Below are 25,330 nucleotides of genomic sequence, written 5' to 3' on the forward strand. Positions count from 1 at the left end.
CCATGTGATCAGATGCCCTGCAAGCCCCCTTCCATTAGCCTCCTAAATGAAAAAATGAGAGGAACAAAAAGCAGTTTTGTGCATCTTGAAAAAATGATAAGAGAAAAGAAAGAGATGTGTGTCTCTGGGCCCTGTGTTACTACACAGACACAGTATCTCACACATAACACAACATCCAAGGACTGCACTAGCTGGACTAGCTCTCCCCATCTGTTTTACTCTCATGTCCACCCAGACCATGGGTCTGGGTCTTTGGGTGCTGGTCTTGGTGGGTTCGTCCGAGAGGGGTTGGTTGGGGGTGCAGGATTCAGGATGGGGGCTACATACACCCCTCTGACTACACTGGGATACTGAGGCCCTGTCCTGGCCTTGATGTGAGTGACTACTTCTGTTTGTGTGTGAGAGAGAGGAGTTTAAAGAAAATGTCTCTCACTCATATGCTGACAAAAGGTTTGATTTTATGTTGATTTATATACGCAAACAAAGGAATTTGACAGACTAAGAGCAAGTTGGAATGAATTGTGATATGTATTTTGTGATTCAGAGTGACTGTGCTGTAGGCTATGTTATATTATGCATTAGGTGAAATAAAAATCACTGTGAATTTATGCAGGGCGTGGCATTCTTTTTTATGTGAATGCGAGATGTTTACTTAGAGTATTCCCAATGTATTGTAACAAGAAGGTAAAAATATGTTTGAATTTATTTAAAACGAAACCGTTTTTTAGTGAGACTCCAAATTAAAAGTAAATTGTTAATTAGCAGTGATTCAAGTTGTCATTATTTTGTTAATTCACATGAAATCCTCATTTTTTTTCGTTGCCAAAATTAGCGTTAGATATTCGAGAAATTCTCAATATACCATTAACCAACGAAATAAGCACCTGCTTTACAATTTTCTCAATTGAGCAAAACTGCAATTTTATTATATACTTTCATAACACTGAGATCATGCAGCAATGCTATGCCAGAAGAGTTACTTCAGTCAATTACTTGCGAGAAATGTTATAGGTCTTCTAGAAATGGTTTAATTCTGTTCAGAATTCCTGTTAAATAACGCACCAAAACTCTCTGTGCTACTCATACGCCTATCATAGGGTCAGTTCAATCAGAATGTTCATAATATGTTATTCATTGTCGTAGCATTAATCGTGGAGAAATGCATATATATATGCATATATATATATGCATTTCTCCACGATATATATATATATATATATATATATATATATATATATATATATATATATATATATAAAGTCTATAAATTGTATAAATTGCTCTAAAAACAATTGTCTTGATAGTGTGGGAGAAACGCACGAAAGATAGATCAAATGAATAAACAACTAGGTGCAGACGAGTTGTAAACAACTTTAAAAGGAGGCCTACCAAAAAAGTGAACTTGATATCTTGGTCCATTAACTTGTTTAATTTTCAACTCGCATTCGATTTTTTCTCAAGAATTACATACTTGCAATCTATTATTTTTAGGCCTAATCAGTCGATTATTATAAACTATTTACGTCAAAAAGATAATCCGTTTTTTAATGTATAAGTTAACATTCGTTTGATTAAATATTACCTTTGAAATATATTAGTTCAATAGCTAGTAATTATGAGGAAAAAGTGGGGCTTTAAAAAAAATTCAGTTGAGTGCAACTTTATTGCCTAAATAGAATTAATCTCTGTCGGTTTATAGTCAACTATGAGACATATTCTATAGGCTACTACTAAGACTTCTTGCCAAAATATAAGACTTCTTTCCAAAATACTGATGTCAATCTATTTATTTTAAAGAAAGTCAATTTGAATTGTTTGTAAATGCATTTTGCTCAATCTTTTGTTTTTTCCACTTTACACAAGATAAGGGACTGGATGTTCTTATCAATACAATGAATTATGTACATTTTGGTACAAAGGTCATATTTTCATATAACATAGAGAGATATTGTCCATATCTTTCTCCTATCTGGGCTATGGGCCCCAGGGGCTGACATAGCTCTGTGGAAAATAGAACTCACATGTCCATCTATTAACCACAGTGGGACATACATCCCTGCTTTAACCTGCCATGTGACCGGCTGCACTAATGTGTCTGCTCCTGTCGCTGTCACAAGAGTCTGTATGGTGCTGTGGCAGGAGAGAGAGAGAGGGATGGGGAACTCATGACTAGCAGGTTCAAGGGGTCGGGATTCACTATGTCTGACTCCCCAGGTGGATGTGCGGTGATATGGGGCAGCAGCAGCCATTTTGTGTTCATGTTTTGTGGCTCTGTCCCCCCAAAAATGTAATCTCTTACTCTCAAATGAACCAATAAGCCTGCAGCTACATACTATGAATGTCATTGTGATGTCATGTTCTAAAATGATAGCCTTGGCAGAGAAAGATTAAAAAAGGGGAATCCAGCTTTGCGTCCTGGAAAACAGCGTGCTGATGGTGAAATGATAGAGGAGAAAAAGAAAAAGAAAGAAAGAAAGAACGAGAGAAGGAAATAGAGAGAGATGGCTGCCCTTTTGTGTTGGCCTCAGTCCATAGAAGAGTTACACTGGGAAATTCCTGAAATCTGACGAGAGAGAAAGAGAGAGAGAGAGAACAAGGGAACATGGACAGCGGTCAACATATTCATGCAGGGGGTCACATTCTGCGTTCGACTGTCGTGTGTATAATTGAGGGAGGGACAGTCATTCCCATGTCAGCGGACACGTAGGGCTGATGTGAATGGTGCTGTTTGTTCAGAATGATGACGCACTCAATAGAAGCCCAGAAATCATTTGAAAAGGAGGGACTGCATATATTAGCACGTTTGTATTTGACAACCTATTGCTTCCTGAATGATGGAAATATTCTGACCTTACAGTCAGAGTTACCTTATACTTGTTTGGGGTTTTCCCCCATTAATTGTGACATGTTTTGTTGACACTTCAATTTTACAGTTAGCAACAGCTAAAAATATGTAGTTCAAAATCATTTCATCAAATACCTATTGGCCAGAACATCTGACGTCAATCAGGGTCCAGGACAATTCAGGAATTAAACTGTTCTCATGGACAAATTTCACATCCAAAGCAACTAACAGGAATTCCAACATAATCAACCCTCTCCAACTGTGACCCAAATCTCTACAGCTTTTTAACAACTTGCTCTAATTGATTAATATCACTTCTAAAATGAGAATTTCATAACACCATAAACAACCAGGCCATGTGAGTGACAAAATGGCGTATCATTCATGCTGGGAAATGGAGAATGTGGATGGAAGGCCCCAGCCCACGTCTTTATGGTTCTGGTGTAGCCTTTACCCGCCATGGCTCACATATTTACTCCTTGTTACATTATGACACTCAGCCAGCCCTGGACACCATCTTAGTAATTATAGGTTTTACCCCCAAGCCATAAGACTCCTGAACAGGTAACCAAATGGTTACCCGGACTATTTGCATTGTGTGCCCCCCCCCCCCAACCCCTCTTTTACGCTGCTGCTACTCTCTGTTTATCATATATGCATAGTCACTTTAACTATACATTCATGTACATACTACCTCAATCAGCCTGACTATCCGGTGCTTGTATATAACCTTGCTACTGTTACAGCCTCACTACTGTTATTTTTCACTGTCTTTTTACTGTTGTTTTTATTTCTTTACTTACCTATTGTTCACCTAATACCTTTTTTGCACTGTTGGTTAGAGCCTGTAAGTAAGCATTTCACTGTAAGGTCTACACCTGTTGTATTCGGTGCACGTGACAAATACACTTTGATTTGATTTGATATATCCTGGGACTAACATTCAGATGTATTTTATACCACGTCATACAGGATATATTTTATTAGTAGATCATGTCCAGATATACAATTTGCTCTGATTAATTGAAACAGTGTTCTTATTGATGCCAGATGCAGTGCATTCGCAAAGTATTCAGACCCCTTGACTTTTTCCACATTTTGTTATGTTACAGCCTTATTCTCAAATGGATCTAATAATTTTTTTCCCTCATCAATCTACACACAATACCCCATATTGTCAAAGCGAAAACAGGTTTTTAGAAATTATGGCACATTTATAAAAAACAAAAACAGAAATACCTTATTTACATAAGTATTCAGACCCTTTGCTATGAGACTCGTAATTGAGCTTAGGTGCATCCTGTTTCCATTGATCATCCTTTAGAGGTTTATACTGTGGGGATGTTTTTCAGTGGCAGGGACTGGGAGACTAGTCAGGATTGAGGGGAAGATGAACCGAGCAAAGTACAGAGAGATCCTTGATGAAAACCTGCTCCAGAGCGCTCAGGACCTCAGATTGGGGCCGAAGGTTCACCTTCCAACAGGACAACGACCCTAAGCACACAGCCAAGACAATGCAGCAGTGGCTTTGGGACAAGTCTCTGAATGTCCTTGAGTGACCCAGCCAGAGTCCGTACTTGAACCCGATCAAACATCTCTGGATAGACCTGAAAATAGCTGTGCAGCAACGCTACCCATCCAACCTGACAGAGCTTGAGAGGAGCTGCAGAGAAGAATGGGAGAAACTCCCCAAATACAGGTGTGCCAAGCTTGTAGCGTCAAACCCAAGAAGACTCAAGGCTGTAATCGCTGCCTAAGGTGCTTCAACAAAGTACTGAGTAAAGGCTCTGAATACTTATGTAAATGTTATATTTCAGTTTTTAGGTTTTCATAAATTTGCAAACATTTCTAAAAACCTGTTTTTGCTTTGTCATTATGGGGTATTTTGTGTAGATTGATGAGGGGGAAAACTCTTTAATCCATTTTAGAATAAGGCTGTAATGAAACAAAATGTGGAAAAAGTCAAGGGGTCTGGTTACTTTCCGAATACACTGTCTATGCCATTTAGCAGACACTTTTTGTAAAGAGACTAGTAGAAGTAGTACGTACATACATTTTCATATGGGTGGCCTCAGTGGGAATCTAACCTACAATCCTGACACTGCAAGTGCCATGCTCTACCAACTCAGCCACCCAGGACCACTGTCAGACCATACTGATGCCATATCATACTGATGCCATGGCTCCCTGTGATTCATAGTTTAGTGATTTAGTGATAAAGTGATTTAATGTGCACGGACTCATGCAGATTCCAGAAGGATGAATAAAAAATTATGCTGCTTGCTGACCTTTGTCTCTCCTCACCCATTTTTTGCAATGAATCAGTGCAGCTGCGCAACACTTAAATGGGTCCCCCTCTCTTCCCGTGAGTGTCTGTGACTAAAGCCATGAATCCTCTCTTTGTGTTCCATCTGCAGAATTGGCCATTTCTTGCCCTCTCTCTTTTTATTTGGGAAGGGGGTTGAGGTTGGCTTCGGTTGCGATAGTGGTGAGGGTGGAAGTTTGGGGGGGGGCTGTGTGGAGGGGAGGGGGGGGACTTGTTGGACCACATTCCTGTGCAGCTGTGGAGGCTGGTGGAGGTTGGGGCGGGGGCGGGGGGGGTAGAGAGAGCAGGATCATCATTGCATTTGCAAGGCATCATGAATGGCCTATTGTTCGCCCCTGGGTCCATATCTACACTGGCCCGAGTTACCTCAATTGTGATGGAGGGATGGAGAGAGAGAGAGAGATGGAGAGATGGAACTAGAAAACAAGATAGAGAAATTGAGAGAAAGAAAGAACGAGAGAAAGAAGAGAAAGAGAGTTGGGGAGAGATGGGTTGAGTGAGACAACTAGAGAGAGATGGAATTATGGGACTGAGTCATTAGCAAGAGGTTGAAAATTATGGTATTAAAATAATGTGAAGGTGGACAATGGCGTCTGTGACTGCCTGGCAGTGGCCCCTTAGTCATAGTGTCAGCACCGGGCTAGTCATGGCATTTTGTCACACAGTGTCACGACTTCCGCCGAAGTCGGTCCCTCTCCTTGTTCGGGCGGCGTTCGGCGGTCGACATCACCGGTCTTCTAGCCATCGCCGATCCACTTTTCATTTTCCTTTTGTTTTGTCTTTGTTTTACACACCTGGTTTCATTCCCCAATTACATGTTCATTATTTAACCCTCTGTTTTCCCCATGGTTTTTGTGTGTGTTTGTTCGTTGTTAAGTGGTTGAGATTTCTGTGAGCTGGTGTGTTTCCCTGCGTGGAAGGATTTTGTTGTTTTATTCGAGTAAAGGACGTTTTTTACTCAGTTCTGTGTCCTGCGCCTGACTCCGTCCTACCTGCTGCACACAGACGTGTAGGATGTTGACTATTTATTTAGCTTAGCCATTCTTACAATGTATCTCTCAGTGTTGCTACATCTGAAATGATTAATAATCAAAGATATCCCAATTACCAACAAGGAAGGAACTGGGTTTCATGTTTTGTCATAATATTGTAGTCTGAGCACTTAAAGCAGCAATCAGCAATTGAAATAATAATAGCTTTCAGTAAAAAGCTGAGGGATGTGGCTGGAGAAATGTGGACTGACCATCCACAATATCAAAATTATAGTTTTAACCATGTTTTCAGGCACATTTCCTTTGTTTACAAACAAAACCTCATTCCGTCAGTACAGGATGCCTGGTTATTCTTTAAAAGTTCTTTCCTCACCATCTTATATAAGCATGCCCCATTCAAAAATGTTAGAACTAAGAACAGATATAGCCCTTGGTTCACTCCAGACCTGACTGCCCTTGACCAGCACAAAAACATCCTGTGGCGTACTGCATTAGCATCGAATAGCCCCCGCGATATGAAACTAATCTGGGAAGTTAGGAACCAATATACACAGGCAGTTAGGAAAGCAAAGGCTAGCTTTTTCAAACAGAAATTTGCATCCTGCACCACAAACTCCAAAAAGTTCTAGGACACTGTAAAGTCCATGGATAATAAGAGCACCTCCTCCCAGCTACCCACTGCACTGAAGCTAGGAAACACTTTCACCACCGATAAATCTCCGATAATCAAGACTTTCAATAAGCATTTTTCTACAGCTGGCCATGCTTTCCACCTGGCTACCCCTACCCCGGTCAACAGCTTTGCACCCCCCCACAGCAACTTGCCCAAGCCTCCCCATTTCTCCTTCACCCAAATCCAGATAGCTGATGTTCTGAAAGAGCTACAAAATCTGGACCCCTACAAATCAGCCGGGCTAGACAATCTGGACCCTCTCTTTCTAAAATTGTCAGCCGCAATTGTTGCAACCCCATATTACTAGCCTGTTCAACCTCTCTTTCATATCGTCTGAGATCCCCAAAGATTGGAAAGCTGCCGCGGTCATCGCCCTCTTCAAAGGGGGAGACACTCTAGACCAAAACTGTTACAGACGTATATCTATCCTACCCTGCCTTTCTAAAGTCTTCAAAAGCCAAGTTAACAAACAGATCACCGAACATTTTGAATCGCACCGTACCTTCTCCGCTATGCAATCAGGTTTCCGAGCTGGTCATGGGTGCACCTCAGCCACGCTCAAGGTCCTAAACAATATCATAACCACCATTGATAAAAGACAATACTGTGCAGCCATCTTCATCGACCTTGCCAAGGCTTTCGACTCTGTCAATCCCCGCATCCTCATCGGCAGACTCAACAGCCTTGGTTTCTCAAATGACTGTCTCACCTGGTTCTCCAAGTACTTCACAAATAGAGTTCAGTGTATCAAATCGGAGGGCCTGTTTCCAGACCTCTGGCAGTCTCTATGGGGGTGCCACAGGGTTCAATTCTCGGGCCGACTCTTTTCTCTGTATACATCAATGATGTCGCTCTTGCTGCGGGTGATTCTCTGATCCACGTCTACACAGACGACACCATTCTGTATACTTCTGGCCCTTCTTTGGACACTGGGTTAACAAACCTCCAGATGAACTTCAATACCGTACAAAACACCTTCCGTGGCCTCTAACTGCTCTTAAATGCAAGTAAAACTAAATGCATGCTCTTCCACCGATAGCTGCCTGCACCTGCCCGCCCGTCTAGCATCACAACTCTGGACGGCTCTGACTTAATATGTGGACAACTACAAATACCTAGGTGTCTGGTTAGACTGTAAACTCTCCTTCCAGACTCACATTAAGCATCTCTAATCCAAAATGAAATCTAGAATTGGCTTCCTATTTCGCAACAAAGCATCCTTCACTCATGCTGCCAAACATACCCTCGTAAAACTGACTATCCTACCGATCCTTGACTTCGGCAATGTCATTTACAAAATAGCCTCCAACACTCTACTCAGTAAATTGGATGCAGTCTATCACAGTGTGATCCGTTTTGTCACCAAAGCCCCATATACTACCCACCACTGCGACCTGTATGCTCTCGTTGGCTGGCCCTCGCTTCATATTCGTCACCAAACCCACTGGCTCCAGGTCATCTATAAGTCTTTGCTAGGTAAAGCCCTGCCTTATCTCAGCTCACTGGTCACCAAAGCAGCACGCACCCATAGCATGCGCTCCAGTAGGTATATTTCACTGGTTATCCCCAAAGCCAACTCCTCCTTTGGCCGCCGTTCCTTCCAGTTCTCTGCTGCCAGTGACTGGAACAGATTGCAAAAATCACTGAAGCTGGAGTCTAATATCTCCCTCACTAACTTTAAGCATCAGCTGTCAGAGCAACTTACTGATCATTGCACCTGTACACAGCCCATCTGTAAATAGCACACCCAACTACCTCATCCCCATATTGTTATTTTTTTGTTGTTGCTCCTTTGCACCCCAGTATCTCTACTTGCACATTCATCTTCTGCACATGTATCACTCCAGTGTTTAATTGCTAAATTGTAATTATTTCGCCACTATGGCCTATTTATTGACTTACTTCCCTAATCTTACTACATTTGCACACACTGTATATAGATTTTTGTATTGTGTTATTGACTGTACGTTTGCATGTTTGTTTATCCCATGTGTAACTCTGTGTTTGTGTCGCGCTGCTTTGCTTTATCTTGGCCAGGTCGTAGTTGTAAATGAGAACTTCTTCTCAACTGGCCTACCTGGTTAAATAAAGTGAAAGGTGAAATAAAGTTGAAATAAAAAAATAAAAAAGTTAATTGGAGTAAAACAAGCTTAAATTTTGGGTTCTGATGGAGTACGACAGTTGAACTAAGCTCCTGAGGCATTTCTAAGTTATATTCTCAACGAATCAATGGGTACATATCCTTCATTTATGTCCAAAAATGGACGAACAACTGCAGATTTCCCCTTTTGTCATAATGTCACCATAGATAAAGAAACCTATGTTTTTCTATCTGTCCCTATTCAAATACACAATGAATAGATAAGTCAAATATTTACGAAAAATGTGAAGATTTTTCTCAAATAGAAAAATGAATGACATATTAAGTAAACTACACTATATGTACAAAGGTATGTGGACACCCCTTCAAATTAGTGGATTCGGCTATTGCTGACAGGTGTATAAAATCGAGCACACAGCCTTGCAATCTCCATAGAAAATTTGGCCGTAGAATGGCCTTTCTGTAGAGTCCAGTGATGATGCCACCTTTCCAACAAGTCAGTTCGTCATATTTCTGACCTGCTAGAGCTGCCCCGGTCAACTGTAAGTGTTGTTATTGTGAAGTGGAAATGTCTAGGAGCAACAACGGCTCAGCCGTGAGGTGGTAGGCCACACAAGCTCACAGAATGGGACCACCAAGAGGTGAAGCGTGTAGCGCGTAAAAATCATCTGTCCTCTGTTGCAACACTCACTACCAAGTTCCAAACTGCCTCTGGAAGCAATGTCAGCACAAGAACTATTCGTCGGGAGCTTCATGAAATATGTTTCCATGGCCGAGCAATGCCAAACGTCGGCTGGAGTGGTGTAAAGTTTGCCGCTATTGGGTTCTTGACTAGTGTAAACGTGTTCTCTGGAGTGAGGAATCACGCTTCACCGTCTGGCAGTCCGACGGACAAATCAGGGTTTTGGCGGATGCCAGGAGAACGCTACCTGCCCCAATACATAGTGCCAACTGTAAAGTTAGGTGGAGGTGGAATAATGGTCCATTGGCTGAATGGAAGCAAGAACCCGCAGCAATGTTCCAACATCTAGTGTAAATCCTTCCCAGAAGAGTGGATTCTGTTACAGCAGCAAACGGGGGACCAACCCCATATTAATGCCCATGATTTTGGAATGAGATGTTTGACAAGCAGGTGTCCACATACTTTTGGTCATGTAGTGTATAATCAGGGGTAACCCCAGGTTAGTATCCCAGCCTCCCATAATAATAACCTCTGACGTCTCCCTCAATCAGCAGTGATCCAATTAACCAATTAGGGCTTATAGCAGTGGTTGTATGAGAGGCTGCAGACAGCACCACTTTCAGCCCCAGGCCTCCCCCTACCTTCCCCCCTCTCATTAAGACAGTGCTGAGTTTGGGTGTCATGTGGTTTTGGGTGGAGGGGGGGCATCATTAGACCGATAACCACCTGTATGGTTGCCCAGGACTCCTGTGGATTCCTGTGTTATTGAGCAAAGGAGTTCAACGCAAACGTAGTTATGTTGTCTATATTGATCATAGTAAGTAGACTTGTGAGAGCCAGAACGGCTCATAGGAGCAGATCTCCTGTTTCTGTAGCTTGAGGCAGCTTGATGTGCCAGTACACCCGCTGGACAGGACGCTGGTCTATTGCAGGGCCTTACCCCCAATCCATCTCCTTAATGCTGAGTGGCAAGCAGAGACGTATCGGGTCCCATTTTTTACAGCCGTTGGTATGACTCGGCCGGCGATCGAACTCCCAACCTTCCAATCTCAGGGCAGACGTTCTAACCACAAGGTGTTGGTGCAGATGTGCTTTTTCTGTAACATTTAATTGAACCAGGAAGTCCTATTGAGTTCAGAAGACCTCCTTCCCAAGAGAGACCTGTCTGTATAGCTATGGACACAGAGGGAAAGAGCTTCATCCAGCAGAGTACTCACTTGCAAAACGTAGTTTACTTCTCAGGGAAATGTCTTTCTGATGCTGATCAGAGGGGTAAAATGAAGATGCATGGGAAAATCAATGGGAAATTGGCCTGAGGGACGAGAGAGGAGAGAGGAGAGAAGGGACTAGTCACTTTCCAATCATGAGTTGTTCTCAGAACATTTAATTAAGCTGAGCGAACAGCAGAGGGCCTGAGGGCCTGAGGCGGCCGCTGAGATGCCCGAATGAAAGACTCTGTTGTTGGCGGAGAGGAGGAAGACATGAAAGGGGAAGAAAGAGAGGAAAGGAAAGAGAAATAGGGGGATTTTCAGTATTCTTCATACGTGGTGTCAATGTTTTCCTCAGCAAACATAAACAGTCTTGTGTATTCACGCACCGAGACAATAACGGATGATCTGCATGTGGTTACAGCAGCACGCGTTGATACATGTGATATCCACAGGTGTTCCTCACAAACTAGACACCTCACCTGATCTCAGAGTCTCAAATAGACAGACAGACAGACAGACGGACGGACGGACGGTCGGACGGGCGGGCGGGCAGGCAGGCAGACAGAAACAAAAGCACACACAAAGACACACTCACGCACACACACACATACATACACACACGCACTTACCCCCACCCCCCCACACACACGGCCTGTGGTGGTTCTCAGTGGTGTAGCCAGCGTGGGCAGCCCAGTGTAACACAATGCCTCTCTGTCCTCCAACGAATGGTTCACAGCTCCACAACACACAACAGGTCATTATGGGCCCCAGGACCCCCAACCCTCCACCACTTAGTCCCCAATACTGTCCCCTACTGAGCACACACACTAGCCCCTATTCCCTAACACTAGCCCCACTGCCCCACACAGCCCCACACAGCCCCACACAACCTTAGGGCAGAAACCAACAGCAGCAGAGGAGGTCTACAAAGCATTAAAGCAGCCCCCTGCCAGACAGCCCAGATCCTAGATCCTCTAGTCAGCCATTATGACTGACGGAGTCTGGAGAAAGGTCACCAAAGGTCAACCAGCTGGTCGTTTTTATGGATGTTGATGACAAGGGGGTGTGACACAGTGGCTAATTAACCGACATCAGTAGAGAGGGATGGAGGGAGGGAGGGAAGGAGGGAAGAACGGAGAGACGACAGAGAGATAGCGTATGAGATGGGGAAACGGCTCGTTTGAACTGACATCAGTAGAGGAAGGAGAGAATGATGGAAGGATGAGAAGGAGAGAGAGATAGTGATAGAGATGGGGAAGTGGCTTGTTAGAGCAGGAGAACACATTTAATACAATTAAAGATGGGAATGATTTGATTACAGGAGAGGAAGATGTTGGAGAGACATATGATATTACTGGAGTTTCCCCTGTCAGAGCTCAGCAACACTGACTGCTGAAGATGTGTAGAAGAATGCTTGTTTTTACTCTTGAAAATAAAGTTTAAAAAGTTATAGCTTTTGCTTATAGGTACCTCACCACATCAAGAGATTAAATGAAGACTTTATTTCCAAAACATTATATACACCAATTTCACATTTGGGTTTTTTAATCAGTGATTGCTTATGGGTTTGATGTGTGTGTTTTCAAAATGCTATACTGTAAATCCATTGTTTAGCTTGAATGTTCCTATCCTGTATATTTGACTGTGATATGTGGTTGTCTCACCGAGCTATCTTATAATGAATGCACTTACTGTAAGTCGTTCTGGATAAGAGCATCTGCTAAATGACTAAAATGTCAAATGTTTTACATACAGATCTCCTATTACTGTATTGCATTTTTATTTTATTTTTTATTTAAACATTGATTTCATAATGTATAATTTGTACAGTTCTCTATGAAAAATGTAGTTATTTGTTACATTTGACTGTGTGAAACCTAGCAGTACTACTTATTTCTCTGAGAATGAGGCGGATATATAGCATTTTGTCTCTCTGAAACGAAACCATCAAGTGATAGATTTTAAACAAATACATGTCTGTCACTGAACAGCCATGATTAGACAGTGAAAAAACACACCACTCTTTCATAAGTTCTTTAAACAATAAAAGTTGATTTACTAACATTTCTGAAAATGGATATTGTTTTGGAATGAAATCCTTCATATACAGAAATTAAAGGGTTCCGGTGGGCCTTTGCACTGACTAGTCGTCTTTAAAAAAAATTGTTATGGTTGACTGATAATTTACCACATGAGGGAGCTGGCATACCATACTCTCTCTTCCATTGGTCTGTTGTGGTGGAGCAGTCTTTACTGCCCCCTAGTGGTGAACTGGGTAGGTACAGTAAACGACTGTGTTGTGTAAGCAAGCTGTTCCTCCTCTCCTCTCCTCTCCTCTCCTCTCCTCTCCTCTCCTCTCCTCTCCTCTCCTCTCCTCTCCTCTCCTCTCCTCTCCTCTCCTCTCCTCTCCTCTCCTCTCCTCTCCTCTCCTCTCCTCTCCTCTCCTCTCCTCTCCTCTCCCCTCTCTCTCTCCTCTCCTCTCTCCTCTCCCCTCTCTCTCCCTCCCCACTGCCCCTCGGCCTAGTATGCCCTTCTCCAGTCTGTATCTATTTCTATTTCTATCTAACCCTCTCTCCCTTACTCTCTGGGACGTTTTAAAAGACAACCTGCCAAATAAAAACTCTCTGTACTGAGCTATTTGAGTTCGACACAGATTTGGGGTAATACCCCAGTTTTGGTTAAGAAAGAGAGAATCGTAAGAAAGACAGGTGTGTGTATGGGATTACCTCTGAGTCACTGAGCTAGAGAACAACAACCCCCTGCCTTCACATCACACACACTTCCCCAAACCAGGCCAACCAATGAGCAGTCAGTAACAGGTGGTCATCAACATGGGGTCAGTTTGACCTTTGACCTTTGGTACTGATGGGAAAAAATTGTGTGAGAACAGAGCAGAGTGTGTCAACCAGAACAGCTACTGGTGCTTGTTTATTATTATTATTATTAGACATTTATTAATTCATACAAAACAGCAATTAAAATATATATATTTTTTTTTAGATATTCCTTTTGATAAAATACAGAATAAAGTGCTCGTTATTCTTTATCTGGACAATACATGTTATTTCCAACTCAGTTTCTGTTCAGATTCATTGTTTTTCCATCATTTATTTTTCTGTCATAAAATATTTTCTAATTTTGGAATACATAGCTCATGTATCAAACATGAACAGTAATATACCTTAAGCAGGAAGACAAAATTACCATGGTTTCTAATAGGTCTGTAATGTTACCAGTATCGCAATATTCATTGGAAACACAAAGCAGACCAAACTCTTTGGTTCTTAATAAAAAATGTATGTAAATTATTGGGTGCTATAGCTTGGAAAATAAATAAATGTGACTCTGAATGACAACATAATTATGTTTGTTTCTGTCACGACTCCTACCTAAGGTGGCTCCCCCTCCTGCTCGGGTGGTGCTCGGCGGTCGTCGTCACCGGCCTACTAGCTGCCACTGATTCCCTTTTGTTTCCCCCCTTTCCGTTATTGTTTGCACCTGTTCTGTGTTGGGCTGATTAGCGGGGCTATATTAGTTAGTAGGCCCGCCTGCTCTGTGTGCGGGATTGTTTCTCTGTATTTTAGCTTGTGGTCACGCTGATTGTGTTTATGATCTAGTGTGTGGTTTTGCGCCGACTGTTTTCTGTCCCCTGTGTTTGGGGCACTTTGTTTTGTGTGAGCTCTGGATCGCTGTTGGGGTGGCTTGTGTTTCACCGTTGTGCTCATTAAAAGCCACTACCCTGTATCGCTGCTTCCTGCGCTTGATTCCTCACCCACTACGCCCAAGCTTTACAGTTTCCAACATTACGGATGTTTTCCTGAAGAAGTTAAATCCGCTTCATGCTTTGTTTCCTTGCCACAATATTAATGAGTATCGTGATATTGTTATCATCCCGGCCCTAGTTTCTAAGCATGAAAAATTATATATTTACAAACAGAAAATCGTTTTTTAATACCACATCAACTTAATTTGTCGTTTTGAAAGAATGAATGACTCATGACAGATATCTGTAAATGAAAAAAACTGTACCGAGATTTGGTTGAATGGAACCAAAAGTCACTTCACAAAGAACATTATTCCAAAGAATATATACAACTGAATATTGAATACAATAAGGATGCATTTAAGTCTTGCGCTATAAAATGCAAATTTAGACTCATGTACTGAACGCAACTATCTTTAAAAACAAAAAGAAACTCAAGAGAATAATAAGGTCATTCAACCTTCCTTCATCATTGTGCTGCAGAATTCTTTCCTTCTCTCTCTGAGGACTTTGGTTGGATACACAAAAAGCAGAGGAACTGTACCAAGGGCACATAGTTCATTCGGGACACTAGACATGAGAGTCTTCTATGACTGATTCGCACTACAGGGCCGACCCAAACCACAATGTGCTGGTTTCAGGGCTGTAGCCAGGGTCTGCGTGTTAGTGAGGACATTTTACTGCATTTCTATACAATTAAAAAACTCTAAAATGCTATTTGGAGAAGAGCAAAAAAGAGGACCTAAGCCATTATCACTATGGTTTCTGAAGCTTCATTCACGTCAGTCGATCTACAAACGCATAGCCTAGCTACACAATTAGCCGCTACACATGAATTAACTCAGCACCAGGATTAAAAACGATCCTTTATTAGGTACTGAGGGACCTGTTAGCAGAAATTATTTTATTAACAAATGGTAAAGCATTAAAAAAAAGTTTTGAAATGTTCCTGCAATTCTACAGATTTTGACATGACTTATGATATCTGAGTGAGAGTGACTAACAAAATCAATGGGGGACCCCTGGAGGTCAGGGCCCTGGGCACGTGCCCTATGTGCCCAGTCAGTCATTTGGTCATGATTACTACAAGTTTAGTCTAGACTAACTAGACTAATTGACCTATTTTTATTTTATTTTTAATGACATGGGCTAATTGAGTGACTGTCAGTGAGTGACAGAGGAAAACTGGAGCAGCCAAGTTTCAAAATCACACCTTGTGTATTCTACTATTCTAACTCTCAACAGTAAGTTCAGACCCAGAATGAGTTCCCCAAAAATACATATTTATTTTAATTCTAAAAAAAATGAACTAGGTCTGGACCGCGGTGTCCTCATATGTAGCTACGGCCCTGGCTGGCTTGGACATTTTCCTCTCACAATATCCTTTCTAGCACAGTTCCAGCAACTTTAGTGGATGCGTAACCAGGCCAGCACAGGATTGTCTTGTCTCAGTTTGACTCTATAGTGTGAATCAGTCACTACACTCCTGATTCCCTCCTGAAGCCCAGCGCATCAAGAGCTATAGCCGGCTGCAGCCTGTCAATCTGATTGTCCATGTCCAGCACACACAGCATGTTCATGTCCACCGCTACCTGGTCCTGAAATCTCTCCTGGAAGATGTCTAGTTGCACGTCCCTCTCCTCCCCCTCCCCGTCGTCCCTCCCCCCCAGCATCACACCCATCTCCCCTTCCTCCTCCCCCTCCTCCTCCCCGCAGCACAGGGCCACCTCGTTCTCGTAGCAGAAGGCGCTGGGGGAGTGTGGAGGCAAGAGGTGTAGGCCGGAGGACTTGGGACCGAGAGGGGACACTGACCGGGTAGAACTAGAGCCGGAGGCAGACGAGGGGGAGCGGGATCGGCCCGTCATTTCCCGGAGCTCCCTGGCGCTGCAGTGCGGAGTAGCTGGCACCTCGTAGGTCTTGTGGAAGCGGGAGTAGTCTACCTGGTAGCGGTGCTCCTTCTCGAAGACCACAGGCTCGAAGCGGTGGCCCCACAGGATCTCCCTGGCCAGGTAGGAGGAGCGGGCCTGGGTGGTCATGGCCGTGGCCTCCACCATCCCCTCCAGTATCACCACGATCTCAAAGTCCTCCGTTGTCAGGTCAGCGCTGCTCATGCAGTACAGCGGGCTGTTCTCGTTGATCTCATGGACCACGACCAGCGGAGACACCAGGAAGAGGCGGTCCAGGCCCTCGTCGTAGCCCACGTCGATGTCCGTCTGCTCCATGGGGAGGTACTCGCCTTCAGCGGTGACGTGCGGCCGGATGAGCTGTGCCCGGACGTGAGCCTCCACGATGTGGCTTTTCCTCATGTTCCCCAGGCGAAACATCAGGCACAGCTTCCCGTCCCGCATGGAGATTACCGCGTGGTGCGAGAACAGCAAGGTCTGCGCCCGCTTCTTAGGTCGAACCATCTTGGCCATGATGGTTCCGATCATGAAGGAGTCGATGATGCAGCCCACAATGGACTGGACCACCACCGTAGCCACCGCCGCCGGACACTCCTCGGTGACGCAGCGGAACCCATACCCAATGGTGGTCTGGGTCTCTATGGAGAAGAGAAACGCTCCTACGAAGCCTTGGACGTGTAGGATGCAGGGCTTCCACTCCACCCCTCCTCCCTCCAAGCCGGCCAGAGGCCCCTCTCCCAGGCCGGGTCGAAGGTCGAAGTCCCCATGGGCCAGGGCCACTCCCCAGAAGACCACACCGAAGAGGAACCAGGAGAGCAGGAAGGTAGAGGTGAAGAGGAGCAGCATGTAACGCCAGCGGATGTCCACGCAGGTGGTAAATATGTCGGCCAGGTAGTGTTTCGTCTTGTCTTCCATGTTGTGGAAAACCACGTTGCACTGGCCGTTCTTTTTCACGAAGCGGCTCCGGACATGGTTGGGCCCCGTCGTGGAGATCTGGCGGCCGTTGTTGACAGGCTCTGTTGCTCGCAGGGCTAACGAGCTGCCGCCTCCTCCTCCTTCTGACCCTCCTCCTCCACCACCTCCTCCGCCCCCCATACCTCTCCCAGTCATATTGTGGTGCATCAGGGGACCATGGCCATTGTGGAGGCCCAGGGTAGAGATCTTGAAGTGGTCTTCATCGGTGGCTACGATGCTGTATCTGATGTGAAACAAAAACCCAAACAAAATACATGAGTTTAGAGAGGAGGGTGATGGAGACATGGCAGGTTTAAGAGTTAAAGGCCCAGTGCAGTCAAAAACATGATTTGCCTGTGTTTTATAGTCCAAGAATAGACAACAAGGATAGGCTTTTAGAGGCAGGAAAAGGGGGAGAAAAAGAGCTGATTGTCCTATTCCCCAGTCCTACCTGTTGACTCGCACTGCTCCCATGGCACCAGTGATCATCAGGCTGTGTCTGTGTGGGCAGTATTCAGGGCCGCGGTGGCCAGTGCCAACCATTAAAAGAGACCAGCTTGGTAGGAGGCTGTGGGCAGAGGGGCAGGAGGACAACAGCCTCAGGTCTAAGGACCCCTTGGAGATATCAGCGTTGCCTCCTTCTGATGCATTTCCTGGAATGACAGCAAATCAGAGAACAGTATGAAGTTTTATGGTCATTCAGAATCACAACACCCAATGCACAGTATTCCTACATCTACACATGTCATGCAGGAGGAGGGTGGGATAGTCAACTCTCTTCATGCGTGAAGAAAAACAGACAAATATTCATCATGATGGTTATAGATTGAGTCCCTCGGAGCCGGTCGCCCGAGGCCCCTTTATGTCAGCATGGGGTGGAACACACTAACAGACATAGGAGGGGCCAAAGGTCTGAAAGAGAGAGGAATCTGTGCTGAACTACTGTTAAGGGAACAATTGATCTGGTGTTTGGCTTGATGACAGGGTTAGAGGCCGGGTGACGTAGTGGGTTAGAGCTAGTACCCATTATGTGATCGCTAGACTATCAGGGCGACCAAGGGAAAGCGTTGCATAACAGCCGTAACAGGTTTGTAGCTGCACGCTATAGAACAGCAGCACTGGATGGTTTGAAGTGAGGTGTGAAGTCAGCTATGTGTAAAAAAATACATGTCCAACTGCTGTAGCTTACTAAGGCGCTGTGACATCACTGTTGGGTCAATGAAACTGACACGTCGACACACGTCAGCACGGATTTATTAAAACACACAGACTTGAGCGCGAGTGCACACACATGCGCACGCACGCACACACACACACACACACACACATACACACACTGTCCACAGACTGACAGGATTTAGCAGGGTTGTTTTTTACCTTTGCGTGACAGTCTATGGCAATTTTCTTCCCTCCCAAATAAACACACACACACACACACACACACACAGCAGATGGACAGATGTTGCTCCTGCCGTGTGCTTATTGGCTGGATTGAGGATCCAGGATCCTTCCCAACTTAAATCCTCAGTAAGAGGCTGGGATAGATTACGTCAGCATTGTTACATATCAACCACTGTAGCAGCTGGACCAAAGGGGGTGAGAGAGTGAGTGAGTGAGTGAGTGAGTGAGTGAGTGAGTGAGTGAGAGAGAGAGAGAGAGAGAGAGAGAGAGAGAGAGAGAGAGAGAGAGAGAGAGAGAGAGAGAGAGAAATCCAGGGGGCTGACATGACATTATTGACAACATCACACCAGTGCCACTGTGTCTTAAGGGGTGTTTAGTGTACACAGTGTTAACCAGGGTCAAACGTATCAGGTCTTTCCATACCACTTCCCGAGGATCCTGGGAGTTTGATTCGACAAGAATGTGTATCTGAGTTAGGTTGGAGGAGAAGAATAATGCATATGAATGGAAGACTGTGACAGCTTGAGATTCTCAGTTTGAGAGTCTATGGGATAATGCCAGATCATAATGAATCCATCGCCAAGGACTGAGGAAACAGTAGTCTTTTCCGGTCAACCTGATTCCCATTGAGACGTGAAACTCAGAATGTAGCCATACTGTTAACCATATCTTCACCATCGGAGGATTCCAAGACATATAGATGCACTACAGATCTAGAACATTTTGTAGAATATACAGTACCAGTCAAAGGTTTGGACACACCTACTCATTCAAGGGTTTTTCTTTTTTTTTACTATTTTCTACATTGTAGAATAATAGTAAAGACATCAAAACTATGAAATAACACATATGGAATCATGTAGTAACCAAAAAAGTGTTAAATTAATCAAAATATATTTTATATTTGAGATTGTTCAAAGTAGACACCCGTTGCCTTGATGACAGCTTTGCACACTTGGCATTCTCTCAACCAGCTTCACCTGGAATGCTTTTCCAACAGTCTTGAAGGAGTTCCCACATATGCTGAGCACTTGTTGGCTGCTTTTCCTTCACTCTGTAGTCCAACTCATCCGAAACCATCTCAATTGGGTTGAGGTCGGGTGATTGTGGATGCCAGGTCATCTGATGCAGTACTCCATCACTCTCATTCTTAGTCAAATAGCCCTTACACAACCTGGATGTGTGTTGTGTCCTAGTCCTGTTAAAAAACAAATGATTGTCCCGCTAAGCGCAAACCAGATGGGATGGCATATCACTGCAGAATTCTGTGGTAGCCATGCTGGTTAACTGTGCCTTGAATTCTAAATAAATCACGGACAGTGTCACCAGCAAAGCACCCCCACATCATCACACCTCCACCTCCATGCTTCAAGGTGGAAACCACACATGCGGAGATCATCCACTCACCTACTATGTGTCTCACAAAGATACGGCGGTTGGAACCAAAAATCTCAAATTTGGACTCATCGGACTAAAGGACAGATTTCCACCGGTCTAATGTCCATTGCTCGTGTTTCTCGGCCCAAGCAAGTCTCTTTTTCTTATTGGTGTCCTTTAGTAGTGGTTTCTTTGCAGCAACCATGAAAGCCTGATACACGCAGTCTCCTCTGAACAGTTGATGTTGAGATGTGTTACTTGAACTCTGTGAAGCATTTATTTGGGCTGCTATTTCTGAGGCTGGTAACTCTAATGAACTTATTCTCTGCAGCAGAGGTAACTCTGGGTCTTCCTTTCCTGTGGCATTTCTCATGAGTGCCAGTTTCATCATAGCGCTTGATGGTTTTTGCAACTGCACTTAAAGAAACTTTAAACGTTTTTGAAATTTTCCGGATTGACTAACCTTCATGTCTTAAACTAATCATGGATTTTCATATCTCTTTGCTTATTTGAGCTGTTCTTGCCATAATATGGACTTGGTATTTTACCAAATAGGGCTATCTTCTGTATACCACCCCTACCATGTCACAGTACAACTGATTGGCTCAAACCCATTAAGAAAATTACACAAATTAACTTTTAAGCAGGCACACCTGTTAATGGAAACGTATTCCAAGTGACTACCTCATGAAGCTGTTTGAGATAGTGCCAAGAGTGTGCAAAGCTGTCATCAAGGTGAAGGGTGGCTACTTTGAAGAATCTCAAATATAAAATATATTTTGATTTGTTTAACACTTTTTTGGTTCCTACATGATTCCATATGTGTTTTTTCATAGTTTTGATGTCTTCACTACTATTCTATAATGTAGAAAAATAGTAAAAATAAAGATAAACCCTTGGTGTGTCCAAACTTTTGACTGGTACTGTTTATAGAGAGTAGGATGAAAATGGCACCCTATTCTCTACATAGTGCACTACTTTTGACCACATCTCATATGGCTCTGGTCAAAAGTAGTGCACTATATAGGGAATAGGGTGTCACTTAGGACGCAACCAGAGACAGTCAGGAACCACTAGTCCCTGAGGGAGAGCAGGAGTAATTAAATGTTGATGATAGTTATTAGCCGTTTCCATAGGAACCTCTTTCCCCTCCTCGACGCTCTGATTTGCCGTGTCGAGCGGGGATGATTTAGCACGAGGCACCGCCGCCGAGGTGAAGCGAGAGGGTAGAGACACCAGAGGTGTAAGTGCTCTCCTGAGTGACTGAGTCACATACAGGACTGATTCACTTAAATGTGGGTAAAACTGAATCACACAGAACAGAGACAAACACCCAGATATTTCAGCGCATTTACATTTTGGCAGACGCTCTCATCCAGAGCGATTTACAGATGTGAATACATACGTTTTCATACTGGTCCCCCGTGGGAATTGAACTCACAACCCTGGCGTTGCAAGCGCCATGCTCTACTAACTGAGCACACCGACCATAACCTACTCCACAACAGAACCTACTCCACAAGAGAACTCTACACAACACAATACTTTTAGGGCCTAAAATTGTCAATATGTATATGCAGCTCAGATATGCCTTGAATCCGGAAACACTTAATCCCAGGGGAAATTAATATGAATGGATGAAAGTTTGTGTGTGTGTGTGTGTGTGTGTGTGTGTGTGTGTGTGTGCGCGCGCGCGTATGTGTGTGAGCGCGCGCTCGTGTGTGTATGCATGTGCGTTGGCGTTTGCATGTGCGTGTGTAGTAATCTCCTAATCCAAACTGTGGTATGAAAGGTGGATGCAGTCAAGCGACCTGGCTTAAATGTTCTTCTTTAATCTGAGACTGACATTAAAAGGAGAGAAAGAAAGGAAAAAGAAAGTGAAGAGTTTAGGTGACAGCACAGGTCAGGGCATGCGCTTGTCAGGGATGGATGGATGAAGGGAAGAAAGAACCGGGGGTATAGAGATTATGACATCAGAGCGATGGGGTGTTACTTTTGATCCGGTTTAGCGGTGATTGGTGGCGTTGTGGCGTCGTCATCACTGAATAAAGCATTGTTATACATGATTATGGCAGACGTTATTGTAGGCAAGTAATAGGGATGGGGGAAAGTTATGTCCGTCTTTTTTTAATGGCTTTGATGGGAGCTCTATGAACACAGTATCTCATTCAAATATACACGATCTGCACGTCTATCATGAATGCACATTACTGTGTAAAAAACCCCCATATCTATGAAAAAATATGGGATGACGAGATATCCCATTCTTTGAATAGCCAATGATAAACTAAAATTAGACTTTTTTATACCACAGTGCAGGGTAGGCCTACGCACTTGCTAAACTATATCAAAGTTGATGCTGACGTGTAGAGCTGTCCAGTGCTGAAATCTGTTCCCGCGCATATAGGAAATAAGAATGTCTGAATATAGGAATTAAATGTCCATATCTGATTTCATTTTGAGTCTTGCAAATCAAACCTCTCAGGATATCCAAACTGGCACGCCACATCGCCTACGGACTAATCAATAAAATATGTCACACAATTAGGATTTGCCTGCGCATCATTTACAGTTGATTGACATTATAGGCCAGAACAATGCGTTACGTTAGCGGATTCATTGATCCTTTTACAGTGTTTGTCTGAAGGACAGTGAACAGCAGAAAATAACAGGTTTCACTGGGCTCTACAAAGCGAGGAGTTCATGTCGTGACATAATACTGGTGAAAACAGACAAGATTACTCTGCAGTTTATTTCGGGGCCGTAACCAGTGTATGAAGTGAGCTTCGTCGAAACGCTGCATGTTAAAAACAACAAACTCTTCGACTAGCCAACCTAAAAACCAACCAATCTAAAAGAAAAACAGGTCAAGTTCATGACAACTTGTCCTGTCAATGGAAAAGTGTTTTTGCCTATGAAAAAAACTGTCAACGATTAGAATAAATACTCACCTTTTAATGGCAATGTTGTTAGCTACTTGAAAAACAACGTTGACATCCTCTCCAAAATAAAAAATAAAACACATCCTTAATGTTCTGTCCTCTCTACGAATTCCTTTTTTGCAGCCCGTTTCATTGTCTCATAACGTTCATTTTGAAACTTTTTGTCTTTGAATCCTAATATTCTTCCAATGTTCTGTTTTATTGCTTCATTGCATCCCACTCAACTGCTCGCATTCGCTCTCTCTGTTGGACTCGCACTTCACTCAATAAGCGCTCGGACCCTGTGTATGTGAGGTGCGCACGGCACATCTCTCTGTCCCTAGCTAGCTGTGGGTGGGAGAGAGAGGGCGGGCGGGAGGGATGGAGCGCTTGTCACTTTGATTATGTCCCCGTTTACGTGGAGTTGTGTTCCTGAGAGTGTAGGTGTGCTTCCCTATTATTTACCGCCCGCGCTACAGATTTTTATTAGACTGGCCTCCGGAGAAGAAAACAGGTTGCTATGCATTGCTCGGATTTTCAGTGAATTCAGATCAGTGTTAGGCTGTACATGCGAGCTGTCTTTGTGCGAGTTTGAAGCTGTATTATTGAACTGTGAATAGATTTATAGAAATAGGCCTAATAAAAAAAGTGAACGACAAGAAGGTGGTTGATTAAATATCCCTGTTGTCGACAAATACAAACATCATGTAACGTTAGAGTCGCATTTACAAATGCAGATTCTTAATTTGATCACTCTTTTGTGGCTGAGAATTTTCTTGCACCGCAGGAAATCCAGATGAGCTTCGTGATTTACATAAATCCACTGAACACCCACACTAACACACTGTTATATTAATTAACAGTATTGCACTTTTCATGTAGCCTACTTTTAGCCAGCTAATGTCCTAACCACCGATCCAACAACGTTATGGACTAAACGTTCAAATCCCGTTGCTGCAGGATTATTTTGTTGCGACATAATTGGTCAAATGATGATTCTACATATATACGTAACAAACCAGCTGAAGAGGGGGTGTGGGGTAAGAAACAAAGTATCCCTAGTAACCTAGTGTGAACAGGCAATTGAAATCGGATCCCAGTGTTGCATTGTGGAGCTGTCCAGAGCAGAGGTGCTGAAAACTACTTAAACGGAAAACGGATACTCCCCGAACTACCACCACCCTACCGTGGCCTGCCTGGCTGGCTGTCACATACATTTAGCCTCCAGGCCAGTCTCAGCACCCTGCTAACAATCACCACCTCATTTGCTTTGTCATTGATTAGAGCAATATTTTACCACAGGGAGTCTACTGAACCAGCGATGGAGACCTGCAGAACTTTCTCCTAGCTGCAATAAGTTCATCCAACTTTATAATTTCCATCAAAGACACTACTGTTCATAGTTTAATTTATAAATCATATTTGTATTGGCATCAGCAATGTCTCTTTTTGCAGAGAAATATAGTTAGTTATAATATTTCAGACAGACACAATTATATGCAACTTGATAGTTTCTATGGATACCTTTCTTATTTCCTCTCTCTCTCTCGCTCTCTCTTACTTGTCTCAAGCAAACATTTATCTGAAATTATACAGTTGAAACAATTTATTTTTAAAACCCAAGTTCTCTTCAGCCAGACGTGGTGGGTGTTCAATGTACCGAGAGAGAGGGATAAAGAAAGACAGATAGATAGATGATAGATAGATAGACAGACAGACAGACAGACAGACAGACAGACAGACAGACAGACAGACAGACAGACAGACAGACAGACAGACAGACAGACAGACAGACAGACAGACAGACAGACAGACAGACAGACAGACAGACAGACAGACAGACAGACAGACAGACAGACAGATGGATAGATGGATAGATGGATAGGGAGAGAAAGGTGGGAGACAGAGAGAGGAAGAGAGAGAAAGAGAACGAGAGAGAGATGGAGAACGGGGTGAAACAACAGTGTAGGTCAAGGTCAAGAGGGATTAGGGGTTCTGTTCAATCTGTATCGCTGAACCATTACAGATTGTGTGATAGAAATGTAAAGGCAATTTCCCATTGAGCTGACATATTCAGCCTTTACTGTGAATGCGGGCTCAGCTAATGCGAGACAATTACGCTGCGAGTCAATGCGAGTCAAGCACGCTTTAATACTGAACTTATGCAATATGGATTGAAT

The 25,330-nt window shown here is 43.6% G+C and overlaps 1 protein-coding gene across 1 annotated transcript; it reads right to left on the reverse strand.

Moving 5' to 3' along the window:
• Positions 1-16,071: 16,071 nt before the first annotated feature.
• Positions 16,072-23,451, reverse strand: LOC106564549 (inward rectifier potassium channel 4). Its single transcript, XM_014130682.2, has 3 exons — positions 23,181-23,451; positions 17,903-18,104; positions 16,072-17,695 (listed from the first exon to the last, which is right to left on the reverse strand). The coding sequence occupies exons 2-3, from the start codon at positions 17,992-17,994 to the stop codon at positions 16,072-16,074; spliced, it is 1,716 nt and encodes a 571-aa protein (XP_013986157.1). The 5' UTR covers positions 17,995-18,104; positions 23,181-23,451.
• Positions 23,452-25,330: the final 1,879 nt, after the last annotated feature.

This window comes from Salmo salar, chromosome ssa12 (genome assembly GCF_905237065.1).
Source record: "Salmo salar chromosome ssa12, Ssal_v3.1, whole genome shotgun sequence".
NCBI lineage: Eukaryota > Metazoa > Chordata > Actinopteri > Salmoniformes > Salmonidae > Salmo > Salmo salar.

Bases quoted from the DNA above. Each gene is read 5' to 3' on its own strand.
- LOC106564549 (XM_014130682.2), bottom strand. From the start codon at position 17,994: ATGGTTGGCACTGGCCACCGCGGCCCTGAATACTGCCCACACAGACAC. The intron at 17,696-17,902 runs GTAGGACTGGGG...GTTTCACATCAG, and splicing joins GGAGCAGTGCGAGTCAACAG to ATACAGCATCGTAGCCACCG.